At 56.7% G+C, this 26803-nt stretch overlaps 2 protein-coding genes across 3 annotated transcripts; one reads left to right on the top strand and one right to left on the bottom strand.

The window, feature by feature from the left end:
* Positions 1 to 214: 214 nt before the first annotated feature.
* Positions 215 to 4755, bottom strand: PDYN (prodynorphin). 2 transcript variants are annotated; one of them, XM_021527347.3, is made up of 3 exons: positions 4609 to 4755; positions 1658 to 1805; positions 215 to 1406 (listed from the first exon to the last, which is right to left on the bottom strand). In XM_021527347.3, exons 2-3 carry the CDS (start codon positions 1784 to 1786, stop codon positions 840 to 842), a joined length of 696 nt encoding a protein of 231 aa, XP_021383022.2. In that variant the 5' UTR covers positions 1787 to 1805; positions 4609 to 4755; the 3' UTR covers positions 215 to 839. The 2 variants fall into 2 exon arrangements, with proteins under 2 accessions (XP_021383022.2, XP_031362365.2); XM_031506505.2 differs by lacking the exon at positions 4609 to 4755 and having other exon boundaries at positions 1658 to 2153.
* Positions 4756 to 7308: 2553 nt separating this feature from the next.
* STK35 (serine/threonine kinase 35) lies at positions 7309 to 24577 on the top strand. Its single transcript, XM_021527399.3, has 6 exons — positions 7309 to 7569; positions 7819 to 8450; positions 8906 to 9033; positions 9324 to 9920; positions 15149 to 15896; positions 22112 to 24577. Exons 1-5 carry the CDS (start codon positions 7309 to 7311, stop codon positions 15859 to 15861), a joined length of 2331 nt encoding a protein of 776 aa, XP_021383074.2. The 3' UTR covers positions 15862 to 15896; positions 22112 to 24577.
* Positions 24578 to 26803: the final 2226 nt, after the last annotated feature.

The following is a 26803-nucleotide window of genomic DNA, read 5'->3' as shown; positions in this document are numbered from 1 at the left end:
ACTTGCTCAGCTGCGATGGCCTTGTCACACTCGGGATGTGGCTCCAGAGGTGAGTGGGGTCCCACATTCATTTTGGCACCCATAGCACAAGAATGATACCACCATGTGCTGCCTGCAGGTCTCACAGCCAGCACCCCTGGCACATTTGGGCACCCCAGTTTGGGGTGCTTGCTCTGCCCTGCAGAGCACGATCAGCACCCAGTATGGCTTCAGCTTCGTTGGCATCTGCCTTTTATTGACTGCGGCGGGGGAGTTGGGTGTTGGGGCATGGGGCTGACCCTGCCTCTAGAGTCACTCTTGGAGGGGGAGCCTAGGGGCACCAGGTGGGTGCTGGGGTTAGTGGGACACTGTGAGAGGCTTGGGGAGGGGAGTGGGGGCTGGGCTCAGCACTTCTTGAGCACCTGGTGATGGTGCTGTGGCTCCACCAGCCACCTCTGCCCATGGCCATGGCAGCCACCTCCCTGATCCTGGTTCATCCTGCTTCATTCCCAGTGCTCGGAGCCCCCTGCACTGTACCTCAGCTGTGATGGTTTCCAGACCCTGTTTTTCCAGCAGCTATGGGAGGATGGAGGATATAGATGGGTATGTGTCCCCAGCAATACACCCCTGGGAACCCTGGGCTGGGCCAGCAGCCAGAGGAGTGGCACTGCCCCCTCCATGCACAGGATGGGCAGAATGAACCAGAGAGGGACAGCTGGGGACAGAACTCATGGTCCCCTCAGGGGAATGAGGCAAGAGTGACACCAGCCACAGCAGGCTGGGCAGGGGCAGGGCTGGGGGCGATGGCACAGTCGGGGTGGCAGTGTGGGGACCGCGGTGCTGCCGTCCCACGCCTGGCTCTACAGGTCCGAGACCTCCCCTGAGTAGGCGCTGGGGTCCTCGTCCGACCGCGTGGTCACCTTGAACTGCCTCCGCAGGAAGCCCCCATAGCGCTTCTGATTGTCCCACTTGAGCTTGGGCCTGATGCGGCGCAGGAAGCCCCCGTAGCGCTTGTGCAGCTGCGCCAGCTCCGGCCCCTCGGCCCCGGCACCCGTGGGATCTTCATCCCCGTCCTCTGCCGGCCCCGGGGAGTCCTCGGGGGCCGCTCGCTCCCCCGGCTTGCGGCTGAAGCCCCCGGACTTCTTGCTGAGGCCGCCCTTGCTGTGAGCGTTCTCGCGGAGCAGGGACAGCAGCTTCGCCTTGGACATCATCTTCATGAAGCCCCCGTAGCGCTTGGCCGGCGCCAGCGGCAGCTCTGCGGGGCCCAGACCCTGCTCCGGCTGTGCCTCATCCTCCTCTGCCTCCTGTGGGGACGGGTCTGTCCCTTCTGCCAGGGCCACCAGTGGGGCCAGGAGCGCCAGCACCTTCCTGCACATCTCCCACTCAGGGCCGGGTGACGAGGAGCCCTGGCATTCCCACAGGCACATCTGTAAGACAGCGGCCGAGCGGCCCCAGGTGCTCGGGCTGAGCCCTTGCCTTCGTCCCACGCCACCCCAAGCCCAGGGGGCTGTGCCCACCGCGCTGCTCAGCTCAGCGAGAAGCTGAGGTTTGCACAACCCCAGCACCCTGCGGTGCCCATGAGCACCACACCAGGTGCCACCCAGCTCTGCCACCCTGCACCCGTGACACTGCACTGCTGTGGGTCCCTGGCTCAAGCCCGTGTGGGGCCAGCACTCACCAGGGGCTGGACGCTGCTCTCGGCACCGCGAGTCTGGGCTGCGCAGAGGGAGCACTGGGTGACACAGTCGGCAGATGCCACCACAGACAGGGACAGGCAGAGTGCCAGTGCCAGTGCCTGTCGTGCCATCTCGCCCTGCAGCCTCTGCCTGGAGAGGGAAGACAGCACAGAGCCTGTTGCCATCCCTGTGCCAGTTCTGGGGGGCCATCACCACTCCACAGGCACTGGGCACCTACCATCTCCATCTGTGAGCTGCTCCTGGGATCATACACAGGGACCTGTGCCTGTGCCCATTCCCATGTCACTCACCTCCAGGTGCTGCTTCCACCAAGGACACCACAAGATGTGACCCCTTACCCTGGCTGCATCCTAGTCCTTGGCACAAGCCCAGAGCCATAGCCAGTCCCTGGTGGCCACCAAGTCACTATGGACAAGACCACTGTTGCATCTTATCTCAGTTCCATCCCATCTATCCTCTCCAGGTCTTACCATACCATTAGAAAGAAAAGTCCCTTTTGTTCCCCAGCATTGGGTTTCTCTGTGATTGCCACGTCTGCGTGGCGCAGGCAGATGAATCACCAGCTCTTCCCCTTGGCCTTGGGGAAAAGAGCCACAGCAAATGGAGCCGTGGTGGCAAGGGGATGGGGTGAGGCCATGGCCCAGTGTGAACTCACCCCAGGCTCCTTAACCCCATGCCAGTGCAGCCTCATCTCCTCTCCCTCGCACCCACCAAGTCTGCTGGGCTGGTGCATCAGGAGAAAGGGGGGGAAAGGAGGACTCTGGGTTCAAGCCTACCTGCAGACCATTGCCATCCTCCAGACATTTGAGAGCTGTGGTGGAGCCTTTGGCCTCTGCGGACGGACGAGGACACTGTGCTCAGCTGGGAGAGGGGTTCTGCAGGTGGCAGTGCCAAACCTGACTCCAGGTGAGGCTGGAGGGGCCACTGCCAACCCCAGCTGCAGTGCCACAGGATCACTGTGCCATTGGAGCCATGACAGCCCTGGAGTAAGAGCCAGCCCCAAAGGGTGCACTGCTGCAAACCCCTGCCTGCCTCTGTTGCTGCTTTTATCTAGGGTGGGTAAGGCATGACCCAGAGGGATCTGTTACACATTAATGACGCATATTAGAGACTATTGTGCTCTCTAGCAGTAGCTGCTAATGTACTGTAATTGGTACTGATGAAGAATTGTTAATGCCACAGTATTAATTCATGCTAGATTAAAATTTAATTTGAATTATCTGCACCATCGTGTGTCAAGCTGTCTGCATTCCTTGGCTGCACAGCCACCAGCTCCGTGAATCCTCCCTATGCCCTGGCAGTGTGGCAGGGAACAGGATGGCAGCTGCCCAGGATGGCAGGGGCTGAGGGACCTCAGCCAGCCCTTGCCACTGAGACACGGGGACAGTCCCTTATTGCATCAGGGCCACCGAGACAGCACCGAGGAGCGAGGACAGGCCAGCCACACAGGTAGGTGCCAGCTGCAGCACTAGGGGGAACGAAGCTCCCCAAAAGAGCTGATGAGTGCTTCGCAGGAGCCCCACTGGGAATCTTTTCCTTCCCTTTCCACACCTGCTTCCCCTCCCTTGCTCCTCTGCTGCCGGTATCCCCGTGGGTGCCGCCAGAACAGCGCGCAGGAACGGCACCGGGGATGTGCCCGTGCTGGGAACAGCTGCTGGTTTGTCTGACACTGCACAGTTCAGACCTCTGGCATTCTGGACACAGTGTGTCCCATCCCTGTCACCCCACTGCCGACAGAGGATTTCATGGCACTCAGGGGAGCTGCAGTTCTCCGAGCACGGCATGGCCAAGGACACTCTGGGACACCCCACTGCAAACGTACCGTGTCCAGGTGGTGTCACAAATGTCCCAGCAGTGCTCTGCCTGCTCCTGAAGCTGGGATAAGGAGGACTGGCAAAATGGGAACAGGAAAAGGAGAAGAAAACAAAGGGCTTTGGACAAAAGAGGAAAGAAGCAGTGAGGAGGGAAAAGCGAAAAGAACACAAAGGGAGGAAGAAGAAAAGCAGAGTTTGAGCTCAATCCTGTGTTACCTGGAGGAGCCCAAGGCTCCGGAGCCATCCCTCCTGCAGGAACATCTTGGAAGGATCATGGCAGGATCTGACAATGCCAGCATTGAGTCCCAGCCTCTGTGGCCACACTCAGCACATTCCACCTGTGCCAGGTGCCTGCTGGTGTCCCTTCCTCCCCTGTCCCATTTCCACTTGAGACTTCAAAGACCAGGCTTTACTTTGGAAAACCCCCAAGCTGCATCCATGCACCCCAGGGGCCAGTTACAGACCTGGTGACCCAAAGGAGGGATGAGGAATCAGGACTGTGTGTGCTGGACAGCAGAGACTGGCCCCATCTTGACTAACCTGTGATTATACCTAACAAAGGATGTGAATGGCTCTCCCAGACTGAGCAGATCCCTCCTCCCACACAGGTCCAGCTCCACAGGTTTTGATCCTGCACATAGCTCTGGTGGAGAAGAGCAATCAACCTTCCAGCATCTCCTTTCCTCACCTCTAAAAATTTCCTGGAAACACTGTCAGGACAAGGCTTCTCCAAAAAGCTGGTAACTTTTGGAATAGAATCACTCAGCACTGCAGCCACACTACTGCTTGACCAAAGGAAGGGGAGAGAGAATCCCCCATCCTCTCTGCCCACTCCCTTTGCCCCTCCAAGCCTTGGGTGATTCTGCTGCCAGGACGGATGGAAATGAATCCCAGCAGAGCTCTGGACAGCTGTTCATGGGCTCTGAAACCGCTCAAGGGATGAGACGGACCTGCAGCCATGTGGAAGCTCCCCAAAATAACACAAGTCCAACCACAAGCCACTCTCAGCAGTGCTGCTCAGGGGGTGTTCTTAAACTGTTGCTTTTTGGGGAGCAAGAGCGATATCCCCTGGTTGTGCCCACGCAATGGAAGGGGGATGACAACCCCGGCAGCCCTACCTGCCGCTGCTCCCCGTCCCGCCGAGCACCTGCTTCGCCAAGTCAGGACGGGTCGTGGCTGATGGATGTCCCTCCACGGGCGTCAGGCTGCGCCAGTCATCGGTGGCAAGGCCACAGCGGCGGGTGGCCCCACGGTGCCGCCCGAGTTGTCCACCGGACTCGCCGGCGGCTGCCTCTCACCCCGCTTTTATGGCCACGGAGTCTCCTCCTGCGGCGGGGCCCGGCTGTGCGCGGCGGCAGAGCCAATCGGGGCGAGGGAAGCTGTGAATAATCAGCCCCGCAGCATCCCCGCCACCTCCCGAGCAGGCTCGCCCGCACCGCCGAGGCCTCCCCGCAGCCCCCGGCCGCCCCGGGGATCGGGGTGCGCATCCCACCGCTGCGGCTGCATCACTCGGAGACTTCCGTCGTGCCCCGCCGCGGTCCTCGGGGCCGAAACGCGTGCCCCAAACAAGGAAGGTGGCAGAGAAGTGGGATGGGGTCTGTCGGTCTTCCCACACAGCTGCTTCCCAGAGGGGTTTGGCTGCTGGGGGTGTGAATCCCCTGGACACTGAATTCAAATAGTGTCCAAGAAGGGTGGAGGGGGAAAGGTGAATCCTTGACCTCCTCTCACCCTGTTCCCCAGGCTGGGGAGAGGCACCGTCCTCGTGGAGAAGCTGGGGAGAGAACTGAGCCCATCCAAAGCTGCTGGGAAGGGAGAGAGGGTCTTCATGCCCCGGGAAAAGGATGTCCCAACCCACCCAGCCTAGCTGCTGTCAGGTGAAAAAGCTTTTGCATAGAAACCCCCCAACCTCTGCAATGTCAGAGCTCAGAGCCCAGCTCCACATCTCCCTGAGCCCCCTCCTCATGAGGGCAAACACTGAGATGAGCCAAAGAGGCAAGGGGGGCTGGGTGGGGGCAAAAAACCACCCCCACTTTCCCCACTCAGCCCCGATTCCTGTTCTCACACATTTCCAAGTCTGATGTGGGGATAAAGGAGAACAGCACTGGGGCAATGACAGGCAATCCCTGAGCCCCTACACCCCTGTCTCACTGCACCATGTCACAACACACGTGTGGGATGGGGGTCCGAGGTGCAGACCCCACAGGACATCCTGCACTGGCCCCCCACACCCCGGTGGGTGCAGACACATCCCCTGCGTCGCTGGCAGTGCAGCCAGTCCTCTCGCCTTGAAGATGGAGCTATTTTTATCGGAGCTCAAGAGGGATGTTTCCCAGCAACCTACTATTCTCCCAGCTCGAACACCAGCTGCTGGACCTGGTGCCCCCTTGCTCAGCCCTCCCAGCACTGGTGAGGGAAGTGGGAGCCATGGACACTGCTGGGATCCTCTGCTGGGCATTCGGCAGCCACGGCAGCCTGTGCCCCTGGTCCTGTGTCAGGGATGGTGATCAGGTCCCCCCCTCTCCCCAGCTCCTTGAAAAGCAGGTGGGACCCCACGGCTTTTGTCTGGAGGTGGATTTTAACTCATCCAGGCTGGGGCTGTGCTAACACGGAGGGACCAAGGGAGCAGGGTGTGGGGTGAGGGGGAGGGCAGAGCCCTGCATCCTCCTCAGGGCCATCGGAGGAGCCCATCCCTCCATCCCTAGTGCTGCAGCGAGGGGGGATGGAGCTCAGGCCCCGCAGGGGCACAGGGCAGCCACGGCCCCGCCTCGCTGTGTCGGGGTGTGCTGGGCTGTGAGGGCACAGAACAAAAGCTGAGAAGAACAAAACGCATCTGCAAACGACCACAACACCCTGGGCGAGGGGCTGTGGGCAGCCCTCGGGCGGTTTAACCCTTGCTGCTGCGACTGATGGCCGTGCGGACACCACAGACACGGCGGGGGGGAGCATTTCCACACCAAAGCCATTATTTTTATATGAATATGTATATATGCACCCAGCGGCCTGGGGTGCAGTCACCTCCCCGCACAGGGTAATTGCACACGAGGGAGATGTGTTAGAGATCGAGCAAATCCTAAGAGTGAAAAGTCGTTTGGATTAAGGTTACTTCCCTTTGCTCCGGGTGGGAGGTCGAGTTACTCCGGTCCCCAGAGCAAAGTGCCACAGATCTACTGAGCTGGTTAAGAGGGTCCTCCACGGGTCCAGGGCGTGGAGGGTGTCAGGGTCCCCCGGGAGAGGAGCTGGGAGCCAGCCCACCCACCAGCAACTCAACTTAATATTCATCTGTCTCTTCCTAATGGAAAGTGTCTCTGAGTCACACTGACATTTCCCTGGGACAATGGTAATTAAGTACCTGGGTAAGTGAAATGTGCGGTAATAGAAAAGTTAACTTTTCCAAACTACGTGAGTGAAAGGCGCGCTCGGCGAGGAGGGGGCCGAGCGTGCCAGGCACCCGCGGAAAGCAGGTGGGAGTTAATGTCAGCTCACGTCACACGGCGCTGCCACTCTGCCCCTGAGCCCCCCCGAAGGACTCTGCCCCAGAGCAGGCAGGGCTCCCCATGCCGGGATGGGGTAAATCGCCCCTGCGGCTGCTACAAGCTCTGCCAGCCGCCGCGGCTGTCCCCAAGCAGAGGGACCGCGACCCAGAGCTGCCGGCTACGCTGTGGTTCCTCCAGCATGCTCAGCTTTATCCCATTCAGGGACAGGGCTTTTCCAGGAACTCCCAAAACGTTTGCTTGCATTCCTGCCTGGCTTTGCCGTAGGCAGGAGAGGGAGGTGTTCAGATGCATTTTGCAGGACATGGGAAGAAACGCGGGTGGGCGATGCCCGGGATTCTGCTCGGATCGAGCGTGACCGCAGCGGAGCGAGCCTCCGGCAAAGGGAGCACCGGAGCAGGGGGCGGGCAGCGCTGCCCAGGCGGGCACACGGTGACCTCCCTGCGTGGGCAGGAGGCACAAGTGCCACTCGACGGTGGTACGAGAAGCGGCGCTCTCGTAAACACGGCGAGTCACGCCGCTGCCACCGTCTCCGAGCGGCACCGGGGACACGGGGCTGCGGCACGACCCCCGCAGCCTCCCCGGGAGGTGAAGTGGCTCTATTTAAAACCAAATTGAGGTCAAACCACTTTCAGGAGCTGCAGCAGGCGCCGTGACACCGCGGGGCAGCCCCGCATTAGAGTGGCCGGTGGCTCCGGGGGTCGCCGTCCCTTCCCCGGGGGGACCAGCGCGACGCAGCCGAGAGCCGCTGGGGCTGCGTGACGGCAGCGGCACATGGCTCAGCAGTGGGTCAAGAAAACGGAATTTTGAGAGTTCCTCCGTGAACCTGCGCTGAAGACGCTGTCTTTGACCGGCCGCAGTGCCCGCTGCCAACGGCACCGCGCGGGGGGCAGGAAAACACGGGAGAGGCGGCTAGAAAAGTACATTTTGCAGGGTCGGATCGCCATTCCCTCCCCAAATCCACGAGGAGCGAGACGGCAGCGTGCAAAACCCCGAGCCCAGGGGGCTGCCAGCAGCGTCAGGAACAGGATGAGACATCCGGGCAGCCCGGAGTGGACGGATAAGCGTGATGCCCACGGCCCGGGGAGTGAAAAGCAATTTCGGGATGGTGCGTGGTTCATGGACCTCTGTGGTTCACCCCACCTGCTCGCAGGAGAAATACCACCAAACCAGCCAAGATTCAGCCCCGCGGGGACACGGCCATCCCGGAGGGACACACTGCAGCCCCGCGGTCTCCCCCCGGCCCTCGCCGCCCCTCGGGGTCCCCGCGGGCAGTCGCCGGGTCCCGCTTTTGTCGTGCCCGTCCCACCAAACGGACACCCAGTGGGTGCCAAGCCGCTCCACGCCACCCTGGGGTGCCCCCAAAAACCTCGGTCCCGGCCCGCAGGGATCCTCTCGGGATCGCAGCCCCTTTCCCGGGAACTTCCAACTGGAAAGTCCCCGGTGATCCCCGGCAGTGGGGTCGAACCGTCGGGATGAGCGTGGTGCCCGGGAGGGGCCCCCGAATGCTGCCAGAGCTGTGAAACTGGCCCCGAGCCGCGTACCCGCCCCTCCCGGTGCAGCTGCACAGCTCCAGCCCGCCGAACACCCAGCACGGCGCACTACCGGCGGCGCAGCGCGTCCCGGGGATTTACCGGGAGCCCAGGATTTATTGAGTCCCGGGCCACCACCCCCTCTCCGGGGAATCACCTCCCCGCCGGGTCATCACCTATAATGTGCGCACCGCCCCCCCTCCCCGGTGCCCCGTGTCCCGGAGCATCACTCCCCTGGCGGCATCATCACACACAGCCCTCCCGGTGCCCCCGGACCCCTGTACCCCACGGCCGGTGCACCGCTCCCCCCAACCCATCCCGGGGCATCCCGCCCTCCCGGGGCGGGGGGAGGGGGCTGGCGGGGGCGGGTCACCCCCCCGCCGTTACATAAGGGGTTACGTCAGGGCGCGCGGCCACGCTCTTATCCCACCGCCGCCGCCGCCGCCGCCGCCGTTCCCCCACCCCGCCCATTCACACGCCGCCGCGCAGCGCCCGGCCCGGAGCCGCCGCCGCGCCCCAGGTGAGCCCCGCGGGCCGAGCCCGAGCCCGCAGCGCCTTCCCCGGGCCGCACCGGGAGGGACGGGGGGAAGGGGAACGGGGGGAGCCCCGCGGCGGCGCCGGGGCTGCCGCGACCGCCCTGTTTACACCGGCGCGGCGCGTACCACCGTGGCGGGGGAGCGGGAAGGGCCTGCCGCCGCGCTGAGCCCCGGCCGCGCCGAGCCGCGCTGGCGGCGCCGCGACCCGGCTACCGCGGCCGGGGCGGGAAACCCAGGCCTCCCTTTCCGAGTACGCGGCCGGCACCGAGGACAGGCCGAGCCCGGTCGCGGCGGCCGCCGGCCCCCCCCGGCGCCGCGGTGGTTCGGCCCGCGCGGCCGCGATTGGCCGAGCGCTTAAACGGGCCGGCAGCGCGCGCTTTTCCGCCCCGCGGCGCGGCCGCGGCATCGGCGCGTGCCCCCTCGCCCGCGCGGCGCTGCCCGGCACGCGGGGCGGGGGGGGCCATGGACGGCGGCCGCCGCGGGACACAAAGGACGGCGCGGCGGCGGCGGGCGGCTCGGCGCGGGGCCATGGCGGCGGCGGCGGCGGGGCCGGGCATCGGCGGCGGCGGCGGCGGCCCGCGGTACAGCCTGCTGGCCGAGATCGGCCGCGGCGCCTACGGCGTGGTGTACGAGGCGGTGTCGGGCCGCAGCGGCGCCCGGCTGGCGGTGAAGCGGATCCGCTGCGACGCTCCCGAGAACGTGGAGCTGGCGCTGGCCGAGTTCTGGGCCCTGACGAGCCTCCGGCGGCAGCACCCCAACGTGGTGCGCTTCGAGGAGTGCGTCCTGCAGCGGCACGGCCTGGGGCAGCGCATGAGCCACGGCAACAAGCGCAGCCAGCTCTACCTGCGCCTCGTCGAGACCTCCCTCAAAGGTACCGGCACCCCCGGGGCACCCCTGGCACGGCCCCGCGCCCTCCCGGGCCGCCCCCCGGCTGCCCTCCGCACCCGCGGCCTCCAGCGGCCCCGTCCCTGCCCCCCGTGCCACCCATCCCCGCCCCTGAGCACCTGGGGCTGCCACCCATCAGTGCCCCCCACGCCCAGATCCTCCTGCTCCCTTCCCAGGTGAGACCCCTGGAGCTGGGGTGCCCCATGCAGGACATCCTGGTTTTGTTTCTCCTTTCTCCGTGGACAACCTTCCACCTCAGACACTGCTGCTGCCCTCCCTTGCTCCCCATCACGCTATTGCTCAAACCCTTCCTGGGTATTGCCTGTGCTTAAGAGCACCCAAAGCTTCCCTCAGCTCTCACAATGCCCTTCCTCCCACCCTGACTCACTGCTTTTCCTGTTCAACTGCCCCTGGGCTCTCCCCACTGTGCCCCTGAGTACCCATCAGCCCTGCACTCTTGGGGTCCTCTCTGGGGTATCTGCTCTAGGCTTGCTCCCATTACCCATTTCTGTCCTGTCCCTGCAGGGCTCCCCAACAGGGTCTCTTTGCTGCCACTCACCCTGAACACACCTGAGGGACCCATGTTCTGGATTCTATCCCCCCATGCTGTGCCATCCCCTCCACTCTACCTTTCCTGTGTGATGCTCCCAAGAACCATTCCCTAAGTCCCACCCATGTCTTGCAGCAGTGCCAGTGGAGTCCCTCCATGTGCCCTGCGGTCCTGCCCCCAGTCCTGAGGGACCCTGTTGCCACCTCCAGCCTCAAACCTAGCCCCTGGGGGACATCCCTGTGTGCTGGAGCCCTGTCCAGCACTGACTTGTCTTCCCTTACCCCCCAGATCCTGAGGCTCCATCTGCTGCCCTGGCCTGTGCCACAGCCCACACACATCCCCTTGGGGACCGTCATAGCCTGTGCCCCAGTCACAGCAAGGGGACATCTTCCCCTCTCTGCCCAGTGTACTGTCCCATCTGCAGCCTGTTACAGCTAAATATCTCACTGTCCCCGTGTCCCACCAACTGCTGGCTCTGTGGGAACAGCCCTGGAAGCACTAATGCTGTAGCCTGGGCTGATACCCTCATTTTCCCCTGGAGACCCTCAGCAGCATTATGGGGCTGTCGGGGGTCACCTTCTCCTGTCACAATCGATAGTTGCGATGGTGATATCTCTGAAATGCTCCCTCCCTCTCCTCCCTTGGCTGCTTGTCAGACCCAGCTTTGCCAGTGTGCTGTGAAGATGTGGAAAAATACAGGAGCCCTGTGCCCTTGATGCCCCTGTGCCTCCCAGCCTGCTGTGAGCAGAGCTGATCTCCCCAAACTTGTATGCCAGGATTCCTGTCAGCTCCTTGGGGTGCTCTGTCTCCCTCAGCCCCCAGACCCTGTGCCAGGCAAAGAGTTCATGAAGAACTCCTGGGATCCATCCTCTGAGCAAACCTCTGGCTCTGACTGTCCCTGCCTTGCCTGTCACCCTCTGTGTCCCTGGTGAGTGGACATGTCCAGACGTGCCTGGCCTCTCTGTGCATCCCAGCTCCTGCTCTTCCTTCACACAACCACCCAAGGGAGGCTCCCTGAGAAGGGCAGTATCCAAATTCCTGTACAGCCAGGGCACACAGCTCCCTGGGAGAGCAGCCAGCTCTTCCCTTTGGGTGTGTCCAGCTGTAGCAGGAATAGGGGGTCCTGCCTCCTCTGACATGTTCTGTGCCCTGAGGAGGCTTGGCTTGGGGGAATGCTCTTGGGTAGCTGGAGATGCCCCATCTCCAGGTGGGGAAGGAGACCCATCTCTGGGGGGCATTGAGCCTCCTGAACTCCCAGCAGTGGGGAGGGCTTTGCCTGCCCTGGTCCTATGGCCACCCCTCAGAGGGGAGCAGAGCTGGGCTCCCAAAACCAAGCTGGAGCAAATTCTCCTTTCCATCTGCCCGGCTGCCCTCGGGGCTGTGTTGTGCCAGGCAGCCTGTGCTCGCTGCCTTCCCGAGCCTTAGGGCTGGTGGAGGTGGATAAATATTTTCAAAACAAGAAGCTGGAGCTGGATGAGCCCTGCAGGTCTCCTGCTCTCCTTCCCTGGCGGCAGCAGAGCGGTGGCCGTGGAGCTGTGCTGCCGTGCCATTCTGCACGACCGCAGCTGGGCTATTTACGGGCCAGCGCAGATGCTGTGCCAACGTGCTGGGGCTCAGACACGGCGAGGATTAATCTGAGACTTTCTGAACCGGGAGCGCGACTGCCGGGATAGCAGGCGGGCTTTGGTCTCGGCTACGGCACAGAGCCTGAACCTTCATCATTTTAACGAGGTGTGGAGTAATTAAATTTAGGGGCAGGATGTGAAAAGGAAGGTGGAAGCTCGGCACTGAGCTGGAAGAGAGGCACCTGAGCCCTGTCACAGGAGCACCTCCAGTGCTTGTGCACATCACATGCCCCTCTTGTTCCTAGCATAGAGCAGTGACGGAGCTGCCTTAAGTGAACAGGTATAAGGTGTTGATTCCTGTTCCTCCCATCTCATCTGTGGGGCCATCAACCTACCACCAGCACTCAGCCTCACTCATGGGCTGCCCTGGCATCACCTGTGTGTGTTGTCATCATTCCAACTGCCTGGAATTCCGTGCTGCCAGCTCCTATCTCTCTGGTGCAGCCTCCTTGCACAGAGGGAGTCAGAGGTTACATGTGTTTGTGGGCACTGGGATGCTGCTTCTGCTCTCGCAGGATTTTTATTTCCCCTGTGAAGCTAAGCAAATTAGCATGCTGTTAATGAGCTCCCCAGGGGGGTGGAGGGGAGGTGTGTGTGTGCTGCTGGAAAGATGGAGTGCGAGTGTATGCCATGCTGTGTTTGGGCAGGGAGCACATGGGGATGCTGGCTTGGTGATAGAGAACAGGTCCAGCCTGTCATTGGCATCTCCTCAGCTCTTGACTGCTTGTCTTCCGTTTGCTAACATCTCATCTTTAGGGAGCGTCTTGCCAGCTCTTTATGTTTAAAGCTGTTTGTTTTGAAAGCAGGAAGATGATTTAACAACTAAAACACTTTCAGATTATAGAAAGAAAATGAGGAAATATTACTTTTGGCTTAAGTCTCTACTCACAATGCTCCACCCAAAGCGAAGTGCCTGGTGCTCACAGCAACTGCTGGATCCCCATCATTTTTCATGTGTTTGCTGAGGTTCAAGGGCCAAGTTTTAAATCAGAGCCTTCCTTATGCTAAAAAACAAACCTTGTCTTGTCAAAAAAACAAACCTTGTCTTGTCAGAGCTAACAGGTCCTGGCTGCTGCTGAGTCAGTGTTTGAGCCACTTCCTGTGGGAAGGGGCTGCCAGCAGTGCTGTGTGGATGCTCTCACCTGTCTGTGTGTGAGGGATGTGGGGCTCTGCCGTGCTCCCTGTCATGGTTTGGTTCCTGGCAGAGAAGAGACAGACACTCCTGCTCCGTGTTGGGGCTGTATGGCTGCAGAGGGGAGCAGGAAAGCCAAAACCTGTGTCCTGCTGTGATGTCCCTGGGATTTAACAAATCAAAGTGGTGGCAGCTGTGTGAGCTGAGGCTGTCCTGGCTGTGCCAGGGTCTCTGTTCCCAGGACAAGCAGACTCTTCTTCAGCTCCCATGCTCTCATGCCAAAGGTGGCTTGCACCAGAGAAGCTGCCTTTCCTGGTCAGCATTTTGGTCTCCAGAGCCAAGCTGTCCTGTGCTGCTCCCAGCAGGTCTTTGGGCTTTCATGGAAGTGCATCCAGTGCCCTGTGTAACTCCACCCTGTTCTTTCATCCCCTAGATCTAACCTTCAGACTTAATCTCAGCAAAAAATTGCTGAGGATGGGGAGGTGCAGCCAAATCCTTCTGTTGTGCAGATTACAATTTCCATAGCAGTAGCCATGGATACAGACTGTTTGTGCAAATAACCAATATTCCCACCCACACTGACTGCTGACCAGTGCAGCCCAGGGCTGGGTGTCCCTGGTAGTCCTTGGCTTTACCTGCTGCTGGAAGTTTCTTGCTTTCCCAGATGCTCTCTAGGGCTTTGCTCAAACAAAACCCAACTTTGTCAAATGGGTGGAGTTATTTAACTGCTTTCAAAAACACTTGAGTTCAGCTGTGGGACTTTTTTAGCTGTGGCAGAGGTGAGTGGTGTCCTCCAGCTTCTCTCTTATGGTGCTTGAGGATAAGAAAATCAATTTCTAGAGCAAAATGATGCTCTGCTGGTGTGTGTGGGCTCTGCCAGTCACCTGGGTGCTCTCTGGAGGAGACTTGGGGTCTAACCCTGGGGTTTGCATTCCTGGCATGAGCTAATGGGGATGGGTCTGTTGCCAATACTCCCTGAGGCATCCTGGCATCTCTGGGGAGCACTAGTGGCAGACTTGGCCCCATTAGCTGATATTATGCTATTGTGTTCTTCATGCATCTAATTGATGTGCAAGAGAGTTCTTCCTTAGGCAGGAGTTTTATGGAGTAAAGCCTGAGATGCTCTGAGCTTGAGGAGCTCAGTTTGATGTCTGGTGAAGGAAGAAGCTGTTTGAGGTGTAATACTGAGTAGTAGGAGTACTACAGTCACAAGTGTGGCTGACATTACACTCAGCAAACATTGTTTGCAGCATAGACCTCCAATTTCCTTTCATTAAAGACTTGTTGGCACTTAATGAAAGCTGGACGAAGTGGCAGAGTTTCCTCAGCACAAATGCAATCCTTAAATGCACAATTTTGGTATAGGAAGACCCAGAGGCCATAGGGCTTGGACGCTGGGGTGGCCACTCTTGGCAAGACTGTGCTGGCACAGTGTTAGGGGCTGTGATTTATTCCAGCTCCAGTAAAGTGTGTGGAACAACCTAGCCTTTGCCTCCTGCAGCAGAGCTTAGGTGGGAGAGGAGGCATTCACAGAAGTGATTTTATTTTTCCTGTAGACTCACTGCTAATTGTGCTTTTAACCTCTGCTGCTTTAGCTGTCAGAGCCTGGGGAGAATGGCCTGCTGGTAGGACTGAGGAAGATGTGTTCTCTGCACTTTGCTGGGAGGAAGTCCCTGAGCTGATTCCCAGCAGTGGGTTTGGATAAACACAGTGCTGGTGTGTCCTGCTCAACAGGATCCCAAAGCACTTGAAGCCACACCAGTGGTGCCTTGCAGTGCAATAGGTCCCAGTCACATTCCCAAAACTTTTACTATCCACATAAGCCAGACCTGTTCCTCAGCCATCCTGGGTTAGTGTGGACTTTGAAATGTGTCTGAAAAACCCATTCTTTTATCCCTTTTGATTAGGTGAGAGGATCCTGGGCTATGCAGAGGAGCCTTGCTACCTGTGGTTCGTCATGGAGTTCTGCGAAGGGGGAGACCTCAACCAGTACGTGCTGTCCCGAAGGCCCGACCCTGCCACCAACAAGAGCTTCATGCTGCAGCTGACCAGTGCCATTGCCTTCCTGCACAAGAACCACATTGTCCACAGGGACCTGAAGCCAGACAACATCCTGATAACTGAGAAATCTGGCACTCCTGTGCTCAAGGTGGCTGACTTCGGGCTGAGCAAGGTCTGTGCTGGCCTGACTGCTCGGGGCAAGGAGGGTGGGCATGAGAACAAAAATGTGAATGTGAACAAGTACTGGCTGTCCTCGGCCTGTGGCTCTGATTTCTACATGGCACCCGAGGTGTGGGAGGGACACTACACTGCCAAGGCTGACATCTTCGCCCTCGGCATCATCATCTGGGCCATGATTGAGAGGATCACTTTCATTGACGCCGAGACCAAGAAGGAGCTGCTGGGGACTTACATCAAGCAGGGGTCTGAGATTGTGCCCGTTGGGGAAGCGCTGCTAGAAAACCCAAAGATGGAGCTGCACATCCCTCAGAAACGCAGGACTTCCATGTCTGAGGGGATCAAGCAGCTCTTGAAAGACATGTTGGCTGCTAACCCACAGGATCGACCTGATGCCTTTGAGCTTGAAACCAGAATGGACCAGGTTACATGTGCTGCTTAAATTCAGGGCAGAGCATCACAGTGCTTTGCAGCTGGGTAAGTGATGCACATTTTTTGTCTTATTTCTGTCGGCTGTACTGGCCCAGTAGTGCACTTTGTAGTGACACAAAGGAGCCTTTTATGTTCTTAGAGCTATTTCTGTAGTGACTCATCAGAGCCCTGCTTCTGAGGTTGTTTTCACCTGTTCTACAGCAAAAATAAAGTAGAGGTGAGAAATAGAATTAGCAGCTGCACATCCTGTCACTGCCCAAGGGCCCAGTGGAGCTGGAAGTGCTGGGCAGGAGCCTTGCTCCTCAGAGGTCCTCCTGGCTGGTGGCTGAGACAGGCTGGGGCTCAGCAGAGACACCTGCAAGCACTTGGTCTAAAGTTTGGTGACATCTCTCTCTCAGGGTCAGGGAGGGGTCTGCCAGTTCTGCCTCCTCTGCTGTGTGATGTAATTTCCACAGTCTGTGCTGGAGCTCCCTGTCTAGCACCATCCCCCTCCCCTGTGACACTTGGACAGGACACCTCGGGGCCCAGCTGGCTCAGAGAGTAGGCACCAAGTGGCACATCTGCCTTGGCACAGAACTCTTTGCTTTCACCTACCAGGCATGTGGGTCCATCTTGTGGCTCTGTTTCATTTCCCTATTAAAGGCAGGACTTCCCTTTGGTGTGAACGATAGTGGCCCAAAACCAGGAGATGCTCTGGTCTCCAGCATCTGTGTTTGTAGACCTGTGTCTACTCAGGAAGGAAGCTTAAAAACAGCTCTGCTCAGATTGAGCTCAGCTCTGTCCAGAGTCCCCTCCCTTCTCCCCCCCTGCTAAACAGCCTCAAGCTCAGAGGTCCTGATCCTGAGGCCTGGGTGGTCACACATGGTCTGGAAGGACCCCAGGGATGTGGTGTAGCTGGCAGTGTCACTCACCAGTGACACAGAAGGACTGGGAGGTGTTGCCTACATGGCAAAGCTTGCCTGTAAACAGAAGCTGTTACTAAGGATTCTCCCAGCCAAACATTTCAATGAAACTGAAGAATTACAGATTACCAGGGGTGAGGTTGACATCTTTCCAGCCCACATCCTTTCTCAGGCTCCTGCAGAGCTGCCTGCCCATTTCTGGTCCCAGGAGATCTTTGACAGCCTGGCTGTGTCAGGTGCTGGCATCACCAGCCCTCCCCTCACCCCAAAACCATACACAGCCAGCTGGACTGGAGCTGACCATGGATGCAAGAGTGTAAAGAGGGAGGAAATCGTGTCCCTGCCCAGCACTCACCAGCTCTCAGCTGATGGCTGTGTGCTTGTCCAGCTCTGAGAGCAAGCCCCCAGCAGCAGGTGGTGGGGAAGGTGGAGGTATTTTGGCAGGTTTTGCTAAAACCCCTCATTGTTGCCACCTGAGGATTTCTGAGCTTATGGAAAACGCTGTGGTGCCTGACCCCCCACCTCTGTGTGCCCAGGTACACTCTGTGCTGTATGTAGAGAAACAGGGATGGAAATTAAAAGACCCATTGGGTGGGTCTTGTTCTTCTCTGTTGGTTTGTCCAAACTGGTTCACAGACCATCCCCTCCTCACTCTTCCATCACAAAATATTTAACGCCCATCTCAAGTGCGAGTAACTGGTTCAAGCACTGCTGCCTGGGGCTGGATACTGGTCCCAGTGCAAGTGTGGGCTGGGGATGAGGGTGGGGGAATGAATCTGGAAATGTGAGCCCTTCAGATGGGTGTGCTCCAGCCCCGGGGCAAGAGCACACACCCTGCCCTGTGCCCCGGGGCGAGGCGTGGGGCTGTGGGAGCAGCTCTGCCGGCACGTGGAGGGTCAGGCCGGGCTCTGCCATCTGCGCTGGCTCTGTGCTGACACGATGCTGCTGCGTTATGCAACCAGCCCCTGCCCTCGGGGGGAAATTCATCCTGCGCAGTTCTGCGGAATAGTACATGAAGGGATAACAAACACCGAGGGGACAGTCCTACCCCGCGGCTGTTTGCTCAAACCCAGCTGCCTTCTGCAGCCCCCCTCCCACTCCATCCATGAGTCTGCACCGATGGCTCCATCATGACACAGCTGCAGCAGCCAGGGATGCTCTTACATAACCCAGCCTGGCACATGGTTGCTTGGCCCAGATAGAGCCCAGCACCTGCCATATGTTCCCTGCAAACCCAGAGGATCCCTCCGCCTCACTCGTGGGGCAGCCACAATATTTGGTGCACTTTACTGTATGGTCTTCCTGGTGTACTTGTGTATTTAAATCAGCCTTCTGGTTGCTATTAAATGTAAATCTTAAATTGGAAACCTGCTTGAGAAGCTTAAAATGGGATTTAGAGCAGGACCTGAATTCTGCTCTCAGGTAATTTTAGTTGACCGAGAAACTCACGTAACCTCTTCCAACTTATTTGTGGCACTGGTGTGTTGCTTTGCTCAGCTGGGTCTTGCAGCAGGTTCTTCCCCAGGACAGTTCAGACCTGCTTAGCCTTGGTTCATGTCATAACCTGAAAACCTGTAACCCTCCCTGACCAGGGAATTGGATTTTTGCTTATTCTTTCCTATGCCACTGACCTCTTCAGATTTCACTTTGTGTCTCAGCAGCTTCAGCTTTAGTTCTGCCATAGATGCTGTGCACAGCTGAGAGCTTCATGCTCTGTTACCCTTCCAAAATGCAGGTAGGAAATGTCAGTTCTCAGACAGAAAAGTGTTTTTGGCTTGGTTTATGCTGGACACTGGGCTGCCTGAGGTGGAGATAACTCATTATCTCCTTGCTTTTCCCACTGCTAGTGGCACTGGTGCAAATAGTTTCAGTGGAGGTGGGCAGCATTTCTGTGGGAGAAACAAAGGTATTCTCTTTTTAATTTTAACACTTCTTCCCTACCTTCTGCAAATGTTTAGATAAAGCCAAGTTTATCTACAGCTCTCTAGAGTTGTTGGCAAAAGCTGCCTTTTGGGCAAAGAGGACAAAAGCCTTTCTAGTACAATTAGGAAGTGGCTGGGTTGTGCTGGGTATCTGCTGATGGGTCTCTTTCTGTGATAGCCCAGCACTGACTGCACTGCCCACTGGGGAGTGTTTCAGCCTTCCTTGCCAGTCCTGGAAAGCTGGAATGATTCTCTTTTCCTGCAATGTGAACATCTTTCATTCTATGTCATTTTTGTAGTTTCCCTCCAATTCCCTAGGGATGGTCAGGGGCCTCCCAGAGATGCTGCTCTGGTGGGATGCTCTGATGGGGTGGCTTTATGCAACCCCTAGGGAGGTTGTAGAGGAAAAGGTACAGTGGCAGTGTGGCCTTTTGCTGCTCCCTGCAGTGACACAGGGACCTTGGCCACAGAGATACAAAGGGTGAGTACAGCATCACCCGCCACTGACAGTTGTGTTTAAGAAACTTGGTAGGTTTGATTCACACAGGACATCAAACTACAATGGTTGTGATCGGTGTAGAGGCAGCTTGTTCTGGTAGACTTGTATTCCATGACATTTTCACTGTGGATAAGACAGTTGGTCTGATTTTGGGTGGATAATTAACATGAATGGCAAGAATCTGTGCAGGCTGCAGCATCTCAGGGGCTGTTGTGACCAGGAAGGTGTTCAATAGCTGCAGCCAGTCTGGTTTTCTCCAGCACTCCTCTGTCACTGGGTTTGATTATTCCAGTTTCAGCTGAAAGTGGCTGTTTGTATTTGCATTGTTCTGCTCTTTTTACAACCAGGATCTGATGCTGAACAAGCTTTTCTGCTCATCCTGCATGATGGTGTCTACCCTGGCCAGAGCTCTCTGGTGCTGTGCCCAACCACCCCCAGCACTGCTGATAAGCTGCTGCCCTGTGGAATTTCAGAGCTGAAGGAAGGACAGGGATCAGGGACACAACAGCAGCTCTGAAAGATGTCAGCGAGCAGGGAGTGCTGCATCAAGTTAGGTCTTGGTTAGTATCACTCAGGTCAAGCTTTACTCTCTGCCCTGTTAAAGGACAGCAATTTCATTCCTAAAGCAATCTTGGTTTTGACTTTGGACAGTTTTCACTGTTGTTTTGTGGATCTTGGCATGGACAAAAGCCACAGGACAGTAATAGCAAGATCAGTTCCTCTTCATAGCAGTGAATGCAGCATCACAGGGGCAACCCCACAGAGTGGTGACATCCTTATGGGCAGTGTTGATTCTACTTGGAGTAAAATGAAGCCCTGAGAGTGACCTGGACCATGGACCATGTTGCCTCTGGCCAATTGTATTGGTGTTTGTGTTTGCTCACTGTCACCCCTGCTTTGCCTTCTGGGAGAGGTCACTGCAGTTGGATTTAAGGATGCACCCAGAGAACGCATCGCAAGTATAGGTACAGAGCATGATGGAAAGCTCAGGAGATAAATCAGGCACTCAGCTCCCTTCCCTCACACTCTGTGTTCCCACACAGGGGCAGATGACATGGTTAACACGAGGAGCTGCTGGGTTATCTCTCCCTCCTCTGCACCGAGTCCTCTCTGACGTGCAGACCCCACTGCCCCTCTGTGTGACCCACACATTGGTGTCATCTTGTGTGCTGGGTGAGGGCTGCATGGGCTGCTGGTTCACATCCTGCTAATGCCAAATGAACATTCGAGCTGATTAAAACTCTAAGTGGCATCAGTGGAGGGATTAAAAGCTCTTGAACAAGCCCCTGCAAAAACGTGCGTCAGCAGGGTGAGCTCTCCTGTCTCAGAGCAGTGAGCTCAGGGCTGCTCAAGCAAGCACCTTCCCTGATAATGTTCCTGCTCCAGGGAAGCACAAACAGAAACCATGCCCTACTTGCTAACGAAGCTGCATCATAGGAGCAACCTTCCAGAAGGATTCTTGTGTGTTTGCCCTGACCCGATGTCTGTGTGCCTCTCGCCTCCTCAAACAGAAAGGCTTTATTCTGATGGCAGCCTGCAAAAGTGGCATCCCTTTGGTTAACCTCTCCTGGAAAGGAGTGCCCATGACCTTGCCTTCTGCTCTGAGCAGCCTTGTCCTTTAGAAATGTGTTCCTCAGACAGGGATTTCTTTAATGAGATTTCTTAGGGCTTAGGTATTGCAGTAATTTGCTGGGCAGTATTATTTCTTTCTGCAGCGGGTCTTTCCCACTGCTCCTTTGGTGTCTCTGCAGAGCCTCTCGCCCATCCCTGGTGTGGTGGGACCTGCTCCTGCTGAATGGAGGAGCTAAATCCATCCCCCACATATTTTTCCAGCTAACTGTCTGCATTTAGAGCCTATGGACCACCCCACTGCTTCCCAGCACAACCACTGCACTCAGCTCTGCTGGTGCCTCCTTGAGTTTGGGACATCCTAAAGGATGTATTTTCAGTACAGACATGACATCATGTGTATGTAGGTGTGCTGTTCTTCTGCTGTCGACAGGGAATTTTCTGGGTTGCAGAAAAACTGTGTGGAAAACACTGGTGGCTTATGTGCAGAGTTGAGCATTCCCATGTCCCTGAGCTTGGAGGACAGGAGGGTGCCAGGGCTGTGGATGAATGGGTGCAGGACCTCTGCTGCTACAGGAACCATGGGGGTTGTTGTCTGTTGAGGCTTCAGCCAAAGCAGGGATTGGTGCAGCAAATCTAACTCTAAACTCTAAAATCCCTGGCACTGAGCATCCTTGTGGGCTGAGCTGTAAACCTCTCATTCTCTGCTTCCAGTTCCATCAACTTGGATTTTACCCACCAAACCTCTCCTGCTCTGCTTCCAGTTGCACCAACCTGGATTTTACTCACCTTTTGCAGAGCCACTTACAATGCCTGAGCTGCTGCTGACGCAGCAGGCGAGTGGTGCAGGGCTTCTCTGGGGTTGCAGCTTGTTCCACCTTTCCTGGTGGAGTGCAGGGAGCCAGCACTCACAGACACGTCACATGGACTCTCAAGGCCAGGCTCTGCTGTGGGAGCACTTGTCCTTGTTCCAGCAGGACTGTGACTGCAGGGAGCTGTGTGGAGTGGGGGTGTGAGGAGATGCTCGGCCCCAGCCAGCGTGTCCCAGCTCAGCCCCCGGCCTGGGGCAGCTGGATGTGTGCTGTCCTTGGCAGTGTGCTCCACGCACTGCTGTTTGAGTCCTTCTGGGAAAAAAACTGACTGTAAACTGAGCCCAGTTCCTATCTGGATCAACAGCAAAAGCACTGGGCAGTAGAGAGATGTGACAGCACTTGTTTTGGGCTAACTGGGATAAGTGGGCAGGTGGTAGGAGCAGTGTCCTACACTCCTTCCATCCAGGAGCCAATGCCTGCAGTCACAGTGCAGTAACTGAGACAAACCACTGACAAACCTGACTTCCCTTTCTCCTCTCTTATTTTTTTCTTGCAGATTCGTTTACCAGGGACCCATAACCTCCATTATTTACATGCAGCAAGGAAGTCAAAGATAAGGGAAGATGATGATACAGAAGATCCCTGGTCTACAGGATCTCCGGCAATGTGAAATGTTTGGTGTTACTTTTTTATGTTGGGAAGGGGTGTTGTGGGGGTGTGGGAGGGGGCTGCAGGGGCCTGTGGAAGAACACAAGCTGGCAGCTGTCACACTCATGAGACTTTGAAACAAGATCCAGAGAGCAGAGCTGCCCTTGTCCAGCCCTCCCCATGTCTCCTGTGCTGCTGTTTGACTCAGTAGGTGTTTCTAGGAATGTGGTTCTGTAAGGAAGTGGGAATCTGCAGCCTGATGGTGAGGTGTGCTGCCAGGCACCAGCTCAGAGTCCAGCTGGGCACAGTTTTTGGGTTCAAAGGTATTGATTTTGCCTAGGGAAAATGGGAACAAAGTGATGGCTAGGTTTGCATTGGGAGTGCAGTGCTTTAGGAAAAATGAGTCTCTTGGACCACATGTTGAAGCAGCTAAGTAACTTCATAGCCAGGCAGCTCCTGAATAGGTGGTGCTGCCCTGGCTTGTGAGCAGCTGCCATTAGGATAGAGTAGGATAAACAAGCTGGAAAGCCATTTGGCAAAGCAGGTCTTCCCAAGCTGGATTTCATGATCGTCTTTGTTACTGTCTTTCTATACAGAGGGAACTGAGGAGCTGCTGAGTACATTTTCAGGTTGACATCATCTGAGTACAAGAGAAACAGAAAGCAGTCCACTGCTCTGATCCATTTAATGCCAAACTTCAGTCGATAGGAACAATGCTGTGGAGAGAAGGAGGTTTGGCCTTAATTGGTCATGGGCTGGATTTTAGCCTCCCACAGGACACTTTTCCCTGCTAGCTAATGATCTCCAGGAAGCAAAAGGCAATGCTGCTGTTCACAATGGGTTACAAGTATAGTTCAGGTCAGGAGATTGGAACCTCAGGCTGAGCACTTAAAACTCCTTGCCTATATATAAAGCAAAACTCCTGTTCCAGGGCTGCCCTGTGTTGATGATCTTTAGACTTTGCTCACTGTAAATGCAATGTAAAGCACCACCTCTTCTCCACCCTGCAGCTTCTGAACCACCTAAAATGTTTCTCTGCAGGTGAAATCACCAGTAGTGGTTTGGGATGTGGTCTGGTCTGACCCAGCATCACTGCTGAGCTGTCAGGGTGCTCAGTCTGGAGCTAGCCATGGTCACAAGCAGGAGAGGGTCCCTCTGGTCCCCTCATCCCTGGCAACCTTCCTCTGCCATCACTGGAAGGTTCCTAACTGGCAGCACCTCCATGTCTCTCCTCAGTGTACTACGCTGACCTCACAGGAATGAACGGAAATGGAGGAGATTCAGGTGGGCTCAGGCAGAGCAGGGAAAGGAAGGAGGGGTTTCCTCTCTTCCATCTTTTCCAGGACACAAAGCTAAAGTTGTGGCTGCTGGAAGGCCTGGTCCTTCTAAGGAGGACCAGGAGGCTCCAAACTGCCTGTCTGTGACTTGTGACGGTTTGGACAGCACAAATGCACTGCCAAACCCTTGTTCTCACACTGTGCTTGTGTTTGTCCCTAGGTATGCTCCTGTGAGCTGCAGCTGGGTGGGTTTCCTGCAGCTTCCTGTGCTGCATCCCACAGGAAGGGGAGAGTGAACCATTTAGCTCCCAAGTGCAGTGTTAGTGCCCTGATCACTGGACCATCCTTCCTCCACCTGGCAGAGCCTTTGCTCATGACTGTTAGGACTGTTCTAACCGAAGCCTGGCCTGAACGGGTGCAGTGAGAGGGCAGGAGGTGAAGCTGGAAGGCAGTCAGTGGATTGCCCTGTTCTTCTCGGGACAGGAGTGAGTCCAGCAGGCCCTGGGAGGGTCAGCCCTCTTGGTCCACTGCTGTTTCAGGCCATCTTCAAACCACACGTCTCCACCTCAGCTTTTGCATTGCAGATGTGTTTTTCAAGCAGCTTGATGTTAGTGAGCTAGACCGTAGTGCCTTACTTAGGATTTAGCAAACACTTCCAAGGAGGAGTCCTAGGGCTGCTAGCCTTTGGCCAATGTGGATGTTTCCCTGGGTAGTTTGTCATTTCAAAAGCATTTCTCTGATTTTGCTGCTGTTTGTGCTCAACTCCCTGGACTATATAGGAACCTGCCTTGTGTTTACAGCTCCCCACATCTCTCCTTCAGTTACTTTGGCCCAGACCAGCACTCCCTCTAGAACAATATGGGAACAGGGAACAGCTCAAACCTGCATATGCTGTGAGATGGAGAATGTTTAGGCTTCTCTTCCCAGGTGGGTCTTTTGGGCCTCACCTGCCCAGCCCCTGCAGGCCAAACTTCTTCCTCTGCTGTGGATGTTTGGCACTAGGATGTACTGCTGGGAAAATCCAAGTTTAAGAAAGCAGCACCAGGCCTGTGGCCCATTTCCCAGCTCAGGGCCATGCTGTCTGTCTCTTCCTGGCTGCAGTGATGCTGAGCATCCAGGTGCTGGGGGTAGCTGATTAGTATGGGGGGAGCCAAGCCACCCTTGCAGAACCCTCTGGGCTCGTGTGGCCCCAGATGGTGCCCATGCCAGGGGAGTGATTGTATGAAACTGTTTACTTCTGATTTTGCTGTTTACAAGAGGGATGTGGGGTGGGTGGGGGGAACAAGCCAAGCCTCAGGAGGATTGGGAACTGTGTTATCTGCACCAGCCTGCAGCAAGGCTGACACCACCAGCATCATGCAGGTGTCACGGGGATCTCCCAGCCAGCTTTGGTCCATGGGGAGGAAAGCAGAGGTGGAGCTGTAGCCTAGTGGGGTTAGATTAGCTCCCCTATATCCCCTTGCTGCTGTGTTTGAAGTTCAGCAGTGCTAGTGACAGATAAGAGTTACCCCTGTGGTCTTCCTTTACTCCTCAGGACCCAGCTCCTTCACATATCACAGGCTCCCAGAGCCTTTCTGGAGCAATAAGATGTAAAACAAGTGTTACCATCGTCGTGGAAATCCTCCGTTGTGTGCAGTGTCTGTCTCCTCCATATGCAGTATGAGTCTGGGTTTAAGCCTGCCAAGCATCACAGGGGAGCTGCTGCAGGCACACACTGGGGTTTGTTTCCCTGGGCTTTCTGCAGGTCAGAACAGGGAAACATGCTGCTCCTTTCCTTCCTTACCCCAGGCCTGTGCTGCCCAAGCCTCACACTACAGCTGCCTGGGGCAAGGGTGCTCCTGGTCCCCCTTTTTGGCAATGCTGGCATGGGATGGGTGAGCAGAGCTCAGTGCTCCACTCCTCACAGCCCCCATCCCATCAGCCAGGGCAGCATTGGGAAAGCAGAGCCCCCATTTCCTTTGCACCGGGGGGCAGCCAATGCTTGTGCCACTGGCATGGGAGGAGTTGTGCCAGTGGCTCCTGTGCTCCTCAGCTGGCCACAGGCACATCCATGTGGGCCCTTCATGTCCAGAAGCATTTTGCACTTCAGGGCAGGGTGTCTGGTGGGTGTAGCTGGAAGGGAAGTGCAGGGAGCTGCTCTCTTCCAGCTGTGATCTGCCAGATCATTTCTCTGCAGCCTGCCCAAATGCTTTTAGCCCTGAGGGTGTCTAGGCTGCTGGAAGAGCTCACAGGGGCCACACATGAGTGCCTGGTGTTCCCAGCCTGGTGCCTGTTGCCAGCAGCTGCCCAGGCCAGCATGGACCTTGAGCTCACTCACCCAGCAGAAAACAGCAGCTTTGCAGGGTGAGCTGCTTCCCTACCACACCAGAGGAGTTCTGTGTGAGCCCCAGGACAGGGGCTCATGGCTGCCCCTGCCCTGCTGAGGGCTCTCCTGGCTCCCCACAGCTCCTGTCCTGAGTTAGCAAGAGCAGAAGGCTTAAACCCAGACTCCAAACTAAAGATAATATTAGTAAATGAGTCTGTATTATTCTTTTTTTTTTTTTTTTGCACAGAAGCTGGTTATCTAGGACCTATGTGTGAACAACTTTATATAAATATTTTTTGTACTTGGTTTCCTTGGGTTAGTATGAAACATTCTATTTAAGTTTTTTGAACACTGTGGATCCCCTGATGTGTATGAATGGCAGAGGCTTTGTAAATTAAGGGACGTTTGTGTGAATAAAGCTATTTGATGGGGTTGAAAAGCCACAAACAACTTGAAACATGAGCTCTTGTGTGTTTGTCCTTTGCTGTGCTGGCAGCAGTGGGGTTGAAAGGGTGTCCCTGGCAGCAGTGGGCAGACCAAGGCCCTAAAGCAGCTCTGGCTCCATCCTGGAATGCAGGTCCAGCTAAGCCTGAGCTGGAACTGGGCTAGCTGGACTGACCTCGGGGCTTAGGGCACCAAACCAAGGCACCCTGGCCACTGCCAACCAGAATGTGGCTCATGAGGCACTTGTGGCCCTTTATCCTTGCCCTGGATTAGGATTAACCCCATTCTAGATGCAGACACCAAGTAGGACATTGTGATTACTGGGACAGGCAAGCTTGGCCTCTTGCCCCTACAGAAACACCTCCTTATCCTGCCCCTTCCCCCTCCTCTGGCCACAAGTTGGCAACCCTGTGGTTCAGGAGCCAGAAAGGACCAGCAGCCCCTCACCCAGCTGGCTGCCTGCTCTGGGGGTGCCTGCAAACCCCACAAGGGAAACAGCCAGCAGAACTGCTATTTGAGTAGCCACAATAATTTTCTCCCTTTGCACAGATCCTCTGCCCCGAATCCCAGGTGA

The sequence above is a fragment of the Lonchura striata genome, chromosome 17, assembly GCF_046129695.1.
Source record: "Lonchura striata isolate bLonStr1 chromosome 17, bLonStr1.mat, whole genome shotgun sequence".
NCBI classification, from domain to species: Eukaryota; Metazoa; Chordata; class Aves; order Passeriformes; family Estrildidae; genus Lonchura; species Lonchura striata.
This window is presented reverse-complemented; position numbering and strand designations above follow the sequence as displayed.